Source organism: Cololabis saira, chromosome 22 (assembly GCF_033807715.1).
Source record: "Cololabis saira isolate AMF1-May2022 chromosome 22, fColSai1.1, whole genome shotgun sequence".
NCBI lineage: Eukaryota > Metazoa > Chordata > Actinopteri > Beloniformes > Belonidae > Cololabis > Cololabis saira.
In genome coordinates, this window is record NC_084608.1 from 37,536,242 (window position 1) to 37,549,255 (window position 13,014).

At 44.1% G+C, this 13,014-nt stretch overlaps 1 protein-coding gene across 1 annotated transcript in view; it reads right to left on the reverse strand.

The window, feature by feature from the left end:
• The window catches only part of LOC133423427 (nebulin-like), a 66,318-nt gene that overhangs the window by 8,752 nt on the left and 44,552 nt on the right, over positions 1-13,014 (reverse strand). The window contains exons 24-29 of the mRNA XM_061713600.1: positions 11,545-11,643; positions 9,435-9,545; positions 8,074-8,184; positions 3,217-3,327; positions 1,834-1,944; positions 142-252 (exon numbers count right to left, since the gene is read on the reverse strand). Of these exons, the coding sequence (XP_061569584.1) occupies positions 142-252; positions 1,834-1,944; positions 3,217-3,327; positions 8,074-8,184; positions 9,435-9,545; positions 11,545-11,643 (654 nt within the window). The remainder of the gene's footprint in view (positions 1-141; positions 253-1,833; positions 1,945-3,216; positions 3,328-8,073; positions 8,185-9,434; positions 9,546-11,544; positions 11,644-13,014) is intronic.

The following is a 13,014-nucleotide window of genomic DNA, read 5'->3' on the forward strand; positions in this document are numbered from 1 at the left end:
AATGAAGACACAATAAAACCCAATAAAACCCAATAAAACCCAATGAAGACCCAATAAAACCGATAAAACCCAACGTAGACCCAATAAAACCCAAAAGACACAATAAAACCCAGTGTAATGGCATCCCAGTGTAATCAGGACCTGGCTCTGGATCTGGGAAACCTGCTTGGCGTGTTGAGTCTCCAGAGTTTCTGGCATCACCGAGTACAGACTGCTGCCGGCCTCCTGCCTCGCCAACTTCCTGTACGTGATCTGCAGAAACATTTACGGGATTAAAGGCCCGACGGTCCAGAAACATTCACGGGATTAAAGGTCCGACGGTCCAGAAACATTCACGGGATTAAAGGTCCGACGGTCCAGAAACATTCACAGGATTAAAGGTCCGACGGTCCAGAAACATGCACGGGATTAAAGGTCCGACGGTCCAGAAACATTCAGGGGATTAAAGTCTGACGGTCCAGAAACATTCACAGGATTAAAGGTCCGACGGTCCAGAAACATTCACGGGATTAAAGGTCCGACGGTCCAGAAACATTCACGGGATTAAAGTCTGACGGTCCAGAAACATTCACAGGATTAAAGGTCCGACGGTCCAGAAACATTCACGGGATTAAAGGTCCGACGGTCCAGAAACATTCACGGGATTAAAGGCCCGACGGTCCAGAAACATTCACGGGATTAAAGGTCCGACGGTCCAGAAACATTCACGGGATTAAAGGTCCGACGGTCCAGAAACATTCACGGGATTAAAGGTCCGACGGTCCAGAAACATTCACGGGATTAAAGGTCCGACGGTCCAGAAACATTCACGGGATTAAAGGTCCGACGGTCCAGAAACATTCACGGGATTAAAGGTCCGACTGTCCAGAAACATTCACGGGATTAAAGGCCCGACGGTCCAGAAACATTCACGGGATTAAAGGTCCGACGGTCCAGAAACATTCACGGGATTAAAGGTCCGACGGTCCAGAAACATTCACGGGATTAAAGGTCCGACGGTCCAGAAACATTCACGGGATTAAAGGTCCGACGGTCCAGAAACATTCACGGGATTAAAGGTCCGACGGTCCAGAAACATTCACGGGATTAAAGGTCCGACGGTCCAGAAACATTCACGGGATTAAAGGTCCGACTGTCCAGAAACATGGCAGCAGACGCCTGGAGGTCGAGGGAATGGAGGGAACGGAGGGAACGGAGGGGATGGAGGGAACGGAGGGAACGGAGGGAACGGAGGGAACGGAGGGAACGGAGGGAACGGAGGGAACGGAGGGAACGGAGGGAATTGAGGGAACGGAGGGAACGGAGGGAACGGAGGGAACGGAGGGAACGGAGGGAACGGAGGGAACGGAGGGAATGGAGGGGATGGAGGGAATGGAGGGAATGGAGGGAACGGAGGGAACGGAGGGAATGGAGGGAACGGAGGGAATGGAGGGAATTGAGGGAACGGAGGGAACGGAGGGAACGGAGGGAACGGAGGGAACGGAGGGAATGGAGGGAATGGAGGGAATGGAGGGAATGGAGGGAATGGAGGGAATGGAGGGAATGGAGGGAATGGAGGGAATTGAGGGAACGGAGGGAACGGAGGGAATGGAGGGGATGGAGGGAATGGAGGGAATGGAGGGGATGGAGGGAATGGAGGGAATGGAGGGAATGGAGGGGATGGAGGGAATGGAGGGAACGGAGGGAACGGAGGGAATGGAGGGAATTGAGGGAACGGAGGGAACGGAGGGAATCTAGGGAATTGAGGGAACGGAGGGAATGGAGGGAATGGAGGGAACGGAGGGAATGGAGGGAATGGAGGGAATCTAGGGAATCTAGGGAATCTCCTCTCACCTCGCTCTGCAGGTCCGACACGGCTCTGGCGAACGTGGTTTCTGCCGTTTCCGGCAGCTGGGAGTAGAAACTCTGGGAGCGGTTCCTCAAACCTTCCTCCCTGTACTTGTTCTGCATCCAGACGCAGAAAAGACACAACAGAGACAATAAAACCCAATGTAACCCCAATAAAGACACAAAAGACACAATAAAGACCCAATAAAATCCAATAAAATCCAATAAAACCCAATAAACACAATGAAGACCTAATAAAACCCAATGTAACCCCAACAAAGACCCAATAAAATCCAATAAAACCCAATAAAACCCAAAAAACACAATGAAGACCCAATAAAACCCAATAAAATCCAATAAAACCCAATAAACACAATGAAGACCTAATAAAACCCAATGTAACCCCAATAAAGACCCAATAGACACAATAAAGACCCAATAAAATCCAATAAAATCCAATAAAGACCCAATAAAATCCAATAAAGACCCAATAAAATCCAATAAAGACCCAATAAAATCCAATGAAGACCCAATAAAACCAAATAAACCCAATGTAACCTCAATGTAACCCCAATAAAGACCCAATAAAATTCAAAAGACACAATAAAGACACAATAAAACCCAATAACACCCAATGAAGACCCAATAACACCCAATAAAACCCAATGAAACCCAATAAAGACCCAATAAAACCCAATAAAGACCCAATAAAACCCAATGAAGACCCAATAAAACCCAATAAAACCCAATGAAAACCCAATAAAACCCAATGAAGACCCAATAAAACCCAATGAAAACCCAGAAAAACCCAATGAAGACCAAATAAAACCCAATGAAGACCCAATGAAGACCCAATAAAACCCAATAAAACCCAATAAAACCCAACAAAGACCCAATAAAACCCAATGAAGACCCAATAACACCCAATGAAGACCCAATAAAACCCAATAAAACCCAATGAAAACCCAGAAAAACCCAATGAAGACCCAATAAAACCCAATAAAACCCAACAAAGACCCAATAAAACCCAATAAAACCCAATAAAACCCAACAAAGACCCAATAAAACCCAATGAAGACCCAATAAAACCCAATGAAGACCCAATAAAACCCAATAAAACCCAATGAAAACCCAATAAAACCCAATGAAGACCCAATAAAACCCAATGAAAACCCAATGAAAACCCAGAAAAACCCAATGAAAACTCAGAAAAACCCAATGTAACCCCAATAAAGACCCAATAAAACCCAATGAATACCCAATAAAACCCAATGAAGACCCAATAAAACCCAAAAGACACAATGAAAACCCAATAAAACCCAAAAGACACAATGAAAACCCAATAAAACCCAAAAGACACAATAGAGACGGTAAAACCCGATGTCTTACGTCGCTCTGCAAGTCTCCGACCTCGCGGGCGAACTGCGTCTCCAGAGTTTCGGGCAGCAGGTGGTAAACGGGACAGGACAAGTCCTTCTGACCGGCCTCTCTGTACACGACCTAGGAGACAAGCAGGGAATCACGCTAATCAGCGCTAATCACGGCTAATCACGGCTAATCACGGCTAAACGGGACAGGACAAGTCCTTCTGACCGGCCTCTTTGTACACGACCTAGGAGACAAGCAGGGAATCACGCTAATCAACGCTAATCACGGCTAATCAACGCTAATCAACGCTAATCACGGCTAATCAACGCTAATCACGGCTAATCAACGCTAATCACGGCTAATCACGGCTAATCACAGCTAATCACGGCTAATCACGGCTAAACGGGACAGGACAAGTCCTTCTGACCGGCCTCTTTGTACGCGACCTAGGAGACAAGCAGGGAATCACGCTAATCACGGCTAATCAACGCTAATCACGGCTAATCACGGCTAATCACAGCTAATTATGGCTAATCACAGCTAATCACGGCTAATCATGGCTAATCACGGCTAATCAACGCTAATCACGGCTAATCACGGCTAAACGGGACAGGACAAGTCCTTCTGACCGGCCTCTTTGTACACGACCTAGGAGACAAGCAGGGAATCATGCTAATCACGGCTAATCAACGCTAATCACGGCTAATCACGGCTAATCACGGCTAATCACGGCTAATCAATGCTAATCACGGCTAATCAACGCTAATCACGGCTAATCAACGCTAATCACGGCTAATCACGGCTAATCACGGCTAATCAATGCTAATCACGGCTAATCAATGCTAATCACAGCTAATCACGGCTAATCACAGCTAAACGGGACAGGACAAGTCCTTCTGACCGGCCTCTCTGTACGCGACCTAGGAGACAAGCAGGGAATCAACGCTAATCACGGCTAATCAACGCTAATCACGGCTAATCACGGCTAATCAATGCTAATCACGGCTAATCAACGCTAATCACGGCTAATCAACGCTAATCACGGCTAAACGGGACAGGACAAGTCCTTCTGACCGGCCTCTTTGTACACGACCTAGGAGACAAGCAGGGAATCACGCTAATCAACGCTAATCACGGCTAATCAACGCTAATCACAGCTAATCACGGCTAATCACGGCTAATCAACGCTAATCACGGCTAATCACAGCTAATCACGGCTAATCACGGCTAATCACAGCTAATCAACGCTAATCACGGCTAAACGGGACAGGACAAGTCCTTCTGACCGGCCTCTTTGTACGCGACCTAGGAGACAAGCAGGGAATCATGCTAATCACGGCTAATCAACGCTAATCAACGCTAATCAACGCTAAAAAAACGTAGCCTTGACTCCTCTTTAATCAGCAACTACAGACCAATATCAAATCTTCCCTTTATAAGCAAAATACTTGAAAAAATTGTCTACCAACAACTCAACAACTTCTTAACCTCTAATGACTTCCTAGATAATTTCCAATCAGGTTTTCGACCCCATCATAGCACTGAAACCGCGCTTACTAAGGTTATAAATGACATCCGAATGAACACTGACCTAGGCAAAATCTCAATTCTGGTACTACTTGATCTTAGCGCTGCTTTTGATACGGTTGACCATGAAATTTTATTGGACAGACTGGAAAACTGGGTTGGGCTTTCAGACACGGTCTTAGAGTGGTTCAGATCCTATCTGCAAGACAGGGACTACTTTGTTTCCATCGGCAATTACACATCTGACCCAACCAATATGACATGCGGAGTTCCCCAAGGTTCAATCCTAGGCCCTGTTTTATTTAATCTCTACATGCTCCCACTTGGCCTAATTATGCAAAAAAACAGAATAGCTTACCATAACTACGCAGACGACACCCAATTATACATAGCCCTCTCATCGGATGACTATGCTCCCATAGACTCACTGTGTCAGTGCATCAAGCAGATAAATGACTGGATGTGCCAGAACTTCCTCCAACTAAATAACGACAAAACGGAGATAATTGTCTTTGGTGCTAAAGAAGAAAGGCTCAAAGTTACTGCACATCTTGAATCCTTATCTCTGAAGCCAAAGGATCAGGTAAAAAATCTTGGTGTTATAATCGACTCTGATCTGAACTTTAACTCCCACATAAAGTCTATAAGAAAATCTGCCTTTTATCATCTGAAAAATATAGCAAGAATTAGAGGCTATATGTCCAAACAAGACCTGGAAAAACTTATTCATGCTTTCATTTCTAGCAGGTTAGACTACTGCAATAGTCTCTTCTCAGGCCTCCCTAAAAAAGCCATTAAACAACTTCAGCTCATTCAGAATGCTGCTGCTAGAGTTTTAACAAGAACCAAGAAAGCTGAACATATTACACCCATTCTTAAATCTCTGCATTGGCTACCAGTGTGTCATAGAATAGATTTTAAAATACTCCTGTTAGTGTACAAATCCCTCAACAGGTTAGGCCCAAAGTACATCTCTGATATGCTTTTACACTATGAACCCCCTAGACCTCTAAGATCATCAGGGACTGGTCTGCTAACTGTTCCTAGGACCAAAACCAAGCATGGCCAAGCCGCTTTCTGCTACTACGCCACTTATAGCTGGAATAAGCTCCCGGAAGACCTTAGATCTGCCCCAACTTTGCCTATTTTTAAAACTAAGCTAAAGACCCTTATGTTTACTTCTGCTTTTAACTGCTGCTAAACCGCAGCACTTTTTATCGATTTTCAGCTTTTACTTCTTACTTCTATTTAAATTTTTAACTTTATTTTTTAATCCAACTGTTAATGTTTTTATTGTGTTCTGTATGATGTTGATTGCAATTCATTGTTGATTGTATTGGAACGTTTTTATGTAAAGCACTTTGAGCTGCTGTGTGCACGAATTGTGCTATACAAATAAATCTGACTTGACTTGACTTGACTTGACTTAATCACGGCTAATCAACACTAATCACGGCTAATCAATGCTAATCACAGCTAATCACGGCTAATCATGGCTAATCACGGCTAATCAACGCTAATCACGGCTAATCAACGCTAATCAACGCTAATCACGGCTAATCATGGCTAATCACGGCTAATCAACGCTAATCACGGCTAATCAACGCTAATCAACGCTAATCACGGCTAATCAACGCTAATCACGGCTAATCACGGCTAAACGGGACAGGACAAGTCCTTCTGACCGGCCTCTTTGTACACGACCTAGGAGACAAGCAGGGAATCATGCTAATCACGGCTAATCACGGCTAATCAACGCTAATCACAGCTAATCACAGCTAATCACGGCTAATCAACGCTAATCACGGCTAATCACGGCTAATCAACGCTAATCACAGCTAATCATGGCTAATCACGGCTAATCACGGCTAATCATGGCTAATCACAGCTAATCAACGCTAATCACGGCTAATCACGGCTAATCACAGCTAATCACGGCTAATCAACGCTAATCACGGCTAATCACAGCTAATCACGGCTAACCACGGCTAATCAACGCTAATCACGGCTAATCAACGCTAATCACGGCTAATCACGGCTAATCAACGTTAATCACGGCTAATCACAGCTAATCACGGCTAACCACGGCTAATCAATGCTAATCACGGCTAATCAACGCTAATCACGGCTAATCAAGGCTAATCACGGCTAATCAACGTTAATCACGGCTAATCATGGCTAATCAATGCTAATCACGGCTAATCAACGTTAATCACGGCTAATCACAGCTAATCACGGCTAATCACGGCTAACCACGGCTAATCAATGCTAATCACGGCTAATCAACGCTAATCACAGCTAATCAACGCTAATCGCGGCTAATCGCGGCTAATCAACGCTAATCACGGCTAATCAACGCTAATCAACGCTAATCATGGCTAATCAACGCTAATCACAGCTAATCACGGCTAATCACGGCTAATCACAGCTAATCACGGCTAATCAACGCTAATCACGGCTAATCACAGCTAATCACGGCTAATCACAGCTAATCACGGCTAATCATGGCTAATCACAGCTAATCAACGCTAATCACAGCTAATCACGGCTAATCACGGCTAATCAACGCTAATCACGGCTAATCACGGCTAATCAAGGCTAATCACAGCTAATCACAGCTAATCACGGCTAATCACAGTTAATCACGGCTAATCACGGCAAATCACGGCTAATCACAGGTAATCACGGCTAATCACGGCTAATCCCGGCTAATCACTGCTAATCACGGCTAATCAATGCTAATCATGGCTAATCAATGCTAATCACGGCTAATCAATGCTAATCACGGCTAATCACTGCTAATCACGGCTAATCACGGCTAATCAACGCTAATCACGGCTAATCAATGCTAATCACGGCTAATCATGGCTAATCAATGCTAATCACGGCTAATCACGGCTAATCACGGCTAATCACGGCTAATCAATGCTAATCACGGCTAATCAATGCTAATTGATAAATAAATAAATAAATCAAATACATTTGATTTAGGCTTTTCAAAGAAAAAAATATTTTACAAAATTACAAGGTAGAAAATATTTGTTGAACATAAAAAAATGACATTTTTTAATTTCCAGCATTATGTTGTTTTGGTTCGATTTATTAATTGTTCGTTTTTTTTTGTGTTTTTTTGCCATTTTCGGCCGAAAAATTTCAGTTACCGAATAATCGGTGCATAACTAACTACTAGACCAGGACCCGGGCGGGGACAGATCTGGTTCTACAGGACCAGGACCCGGACGGGGACAGATCTGGTTCTACAGGACCAGGACCCGGACGGGGACAGATCTGGTTCTACTAGACCAGGACCCGGACGGGGACAGGTCTGTCTACACCAGGACGGGTTTCCACCTGACTCTGCAGCAGAGACGCCTCTTTGGCGTGTTGAGTCTCCAGAGTCTCCGGTAGTTTGTGGTAAAGAGACGCTGAGGTCTGTTTCTGACCGTCCTGCTTGTATTTCACCTGGAAAACAATAAAGATACAATAAAACACAATAAAGATACAATAAAACACAATAAAGACACAATAAAAACACAATAAAGATACAATAAAGATACAATAAAACACAATAAAGACACAATAAAAACACAATAAAGACACAATAAAAACACAATAAAGATACAATAAAACACAATAAAACCCAACAGAGACCAAATAAAACCCAATAAATGTCACGATTGTGGTTTGTTGAGGACCCAAACGCAGGAGAGCAGGAGGCAGGAGTTCACAAAGCAGGACTTATTGAACCAAAAACAAACCAAAAGCGCTGCTGAGCAGCAAAAACGGACCGGGAACACGAACAGGAAAAGTGACGAGGAGAAACATGGAGGAGGAAACAGGACGGACTAACGGGGAGCAGGAAAGACAAGACTAGATATAACAGGGGATAACGAGACACGGGGGATAACGAGACACGGGGGATAACGAGACACGGGGGATAACGAGACACAGGGGATAACGAGACACAGGGGATAACGAGACACAGGAGATAACGAGACACAGGGGATAACGAGACACAGGTGATAACGAGACACAGAGGATAACGAGACACAGGGGATAACGAGACACAGGGGATAACGAGACACAGGGGATAACGAGACACAGGGGATAACGAGACACAGGGGATAACGAGACACAGGGGATAACGAGACACAGGGGATAACGAGACACAGGGGATAACGAGACACAGGAGATAACGAGACACAGGGGATAACGAGACACAGGGGATAACGAGACACAGGAGATAACGAGACACAGGGGATAACGAGACACAGGGGATAACGAGACACAGGAGATAACGAGACACAGGGGATAACGAGACACAGGGGATAACGAGACACAGGGGATAACGAGACACAGGAGATAACGAGACACAGGTGACGACAATCAGGGCAGATGGAAACAGGAGGGACAAAACTCAAACTGAAACTGGGGGAAATGTCAAACCCTGACAATAAAGACCCAATAAAACCAGTAAATGTAAAAGCTTGCACCTCCCGGACACCCCGGCCCCCAGCAGAACCCCCGCCCGGCCCCGGGGCCCCCAGCAGAACCCCGGCCCCCCAGGGGCCCCTCACCTGACTCTGCAGGGCCCCCACCTCCCTGGCGTGCCGGCCCCGGCCCCCCAGGGGCCCCTCACCTGACTCTGCAGGGCCCCCACCTCCCTGGCGTGCCGGCCCCGGCCCCCCCAGGGCCCCCCAGGGGCCCCTCACCTGACTCTGCAGGGCCCCCACCTCCCTGGCGTGCCGGCCCTCCACCGTGTCGGGGAGAACCGAGTACATGTTGACGCTCTGCTCCTTTCTGCCGTCCTCTTTGTACTTGACCTGGAGAGGACGGAGAGGTGATAAATAAAACCCAATAAAACCCATAAAACCCAATAAAGACCCAACAAAGACCCAATAAAACCCAATAAAGACCCAATAAAACCCAATAAAACCCAACAAAGACCCAATAAAACCCAATAAAGACCCAATAAAACCCAATAAAACCCAACAAAGACCCAATAAAACCCAATAAAACCCAATAAAACCCAATAAAACCCAACAAAGACCCAATAAAACCCAATAAAGACCCAATAAAACCCAATAAAACCCAACAAAGACCCAATAAAACCCAATAAAACCCAACAAAGACCCAATAAAACCCAATAAAACCCAACAAAGACCCAATAAAACCCAATAAAGACCCAATAAAACCCAATAAAACCCAACAAAGACCCAATAAAACCCAATAAAGACCCAATAAAACCCAATAAAACCCAACAAAGACCCAATAAAACCCAATAAAGACCCAATAAAACCCAATAAAACCCAACAAAGACCCAATAAAACCCAACGAAGACCCAATAAAACCCAACAAAGACCCAATAAAACCCAACAAAGACCCAATAAAACCCAACGAAGACCCAATAAAACCCAACGAAGACCCAATAAAACCCAATAAAACCCAATAAAGACAAAATAAAACCCAATAAAACCCAACAAAGACACAATAAACCCCAACAAAGACACAATAAATCAAATAAAACCCAACAAAACCCAACGAAGACCCAATAAAACCCAATAAAACCGATAAAACCCAACAAAGACCCAATAAAACCCAATAAAACACAATAAAGACCCAATAAAACCCAATAAAACCGATAAAACCCAACAAAGACCCAATAAAACCCAATTAATAATAATAATAATAATAATAATAATAATAATAATAATAATAATAATAATAATAATAATGAATTTAACTTGTAACGCACTTTACATTCAATGAATCTCAAAGTGCTACACTTAGACCATTCTTCATTCATACACATCCTCACCAGTGGTGGTAAGCTACGTTTGTAGCCACAGCTGCTACGTTTGTAGCCACAGCTGCTACGTTTGTAGCCACAGCTGCTACGTCTGTAGCCACAGCTGCTACGTTTGTAGCCACAGCTGCTACGTCTGTAGCCACAGCTGCTACGTTTGTAGCCACAGCTGCTACGTTTGTAGCCACGGCTGCTACGTTTGTAGCCACAGCTGCTACGTTTGTAGCCACGTCTGCTACGTTTGTAGCCACAGCTGCTACGTTTGTAGCCACGGCTGCTACGTTTGTAGCCACAGCTGCTACGTTTGTAGCCACGGCTGCTACGTTTGTAGCCACGGCTGCTACGTTTTTAGCCACAGCTGCTACGTTTGTAGCCACGGCTGCTACGTTTGTAGCCACAGCTGCTATGTTTGTAGCCACAGCTGCTACGTTTGTAGCCACGGCTGCTATGTTTGTAGCCACAGCTGCTACGTTTGTAGCCACAGCTGCCCTGCAGACTGACGGAAGCGTGGCTGCCATATCGCGCCTAACGGCCCCTCCGACCACCACCATCATTCAAACACATTCACACGGGGCAGGTGGGTAAGGTGTCTTGCCCAAGGACACTACGACAGCAAACTGGGACAGAGCGGGATTCCAACTGCCGACCTTCCGATCATTGGACGACCCGCTCTACCACCTGAGCTGCTGCCGCCCCCAATTAAAACCCAATAAAGACAAAATAAAACCCAATAAAGACAAAATAAAACCCAATAAAACCCAATAAAGACAAAATAAAACCCAATAAATAGCCAATAAAACCCAATAAAGACAAAATAAAACCCAATAAAACCCAATAAAGACAAAATAAAACCCAATAAACCCCAAAAGACACAATGAAGACACAATAAAACCCAATAAAACCAATTAAAACCTCTGCCACCAAGCCCCGCCCCCTCCTACCTCACTAAGCCCCGCCCCCTCCTACCTCACTAAGCCCCGCCCCCTCCTACCTCACTAAGCCCCGCCCCCTCCTACCTCACTCAGCATCTCCGTCTGTTCTCTGGCGAACATGGTGTCGTTGGTCTCGGCCATCAGGTGGTAAAGACTTGCGTCTTTGTTCTGTTTGTACTTCAGCTGGAGACGACAATAAAACACGATAAACTGGTTACCGGGGGCAACCGAGGTCAACGTGCTCGTCTTCATCAGCTCCAGGTGTCCAGGGGTCCAATAAACACCCAATAAAACCCAATAAAACCCAATAAAACCCAATAAAACCCAATAAAACCCAATAAACACCCAATAAAACCCAATAAAAGTTAAGTGCAAGAACAAACTAAACAGGATTGTGACAATGGCGAGCAAAATTGTGGGAAAACCCCTTAAGCCACTTAGCCACCTTTACAGTGAAAGGACAAGGAGAAAGGCCGGGAGAATTGTGGCAGACAGCTCTCATCCTCTTTCTAGACACTTTGAACTTATGAAGTCTGGGAGGCGCTACAGAGTTCCTCTGGCCAAAGGCGCCTTCAGAAAATCTTTTATTCCCAATGCAATCAGTTTTCTTAACTCTAAAAAGTGACCAATCCACAGACTCTGATGAACTGTATCATTTCTACTTTTTATTTCTATTTTTTTATCTTTTTACTTATATGTTAATTGTACCTCTGTTGTTCTTATGTAATCATGTATGTATGTTGTTGTCCTAGAGCTGTCTGTTTTTTAGAGATGTTTGTTTTTTGGTGAGCCAAAGACAATTTTCCACCTCTGGTGGACAATAAAGATGTATTCTATTCTATTCTATTCTATAAAACACAATAAAACCCAATAAAACACAATAAACACCCAATAAAACACAATAAAACTCAATAAACACCCAATAAAACCCAATAAAACCCAATAAACACCCAATAAAACATAATAAAACACAATAAACACCCAATAAAACCCAATAAAACACAATAAACACCCAATAAAACCCAATAAAACCCAATAAAACCCAATACACACCCAATAAAACCCAATAAAACCCAATGAAAACCAATAAACACCCAATAAAACCCAATACACACCCAATAAAACCCAATAAAACCCAATAAAACCCAATAAACACCCAATAAACACCCAATAAAACCCAATACACACCCAATAAAACCCAATAAAACCCAATAAAACCCAATAAACACCCAATAAACACCCAATAAAACCCAATAAAACCCAATAAACACCAAATAAAACCCAATAAAACCCAATAAAACCCAATAAACACCCAATAAAACCCAATAAACACCCAATAAACACCCAATAAAACCCAATAAACACCAAATAAAACCCAATAAAACCCAATAAAACCCAATAAACACCCAATAAACACCCAATAAAACCCAATAAACACCCAATAAAACCCAATAAACACCCAATAAAACCCAATGAAAACCAATAAAACCCAATAAACACCCAATAAAACCCAATACACACCCAATAAAACCCAATTAAAACCAATAAAACCCA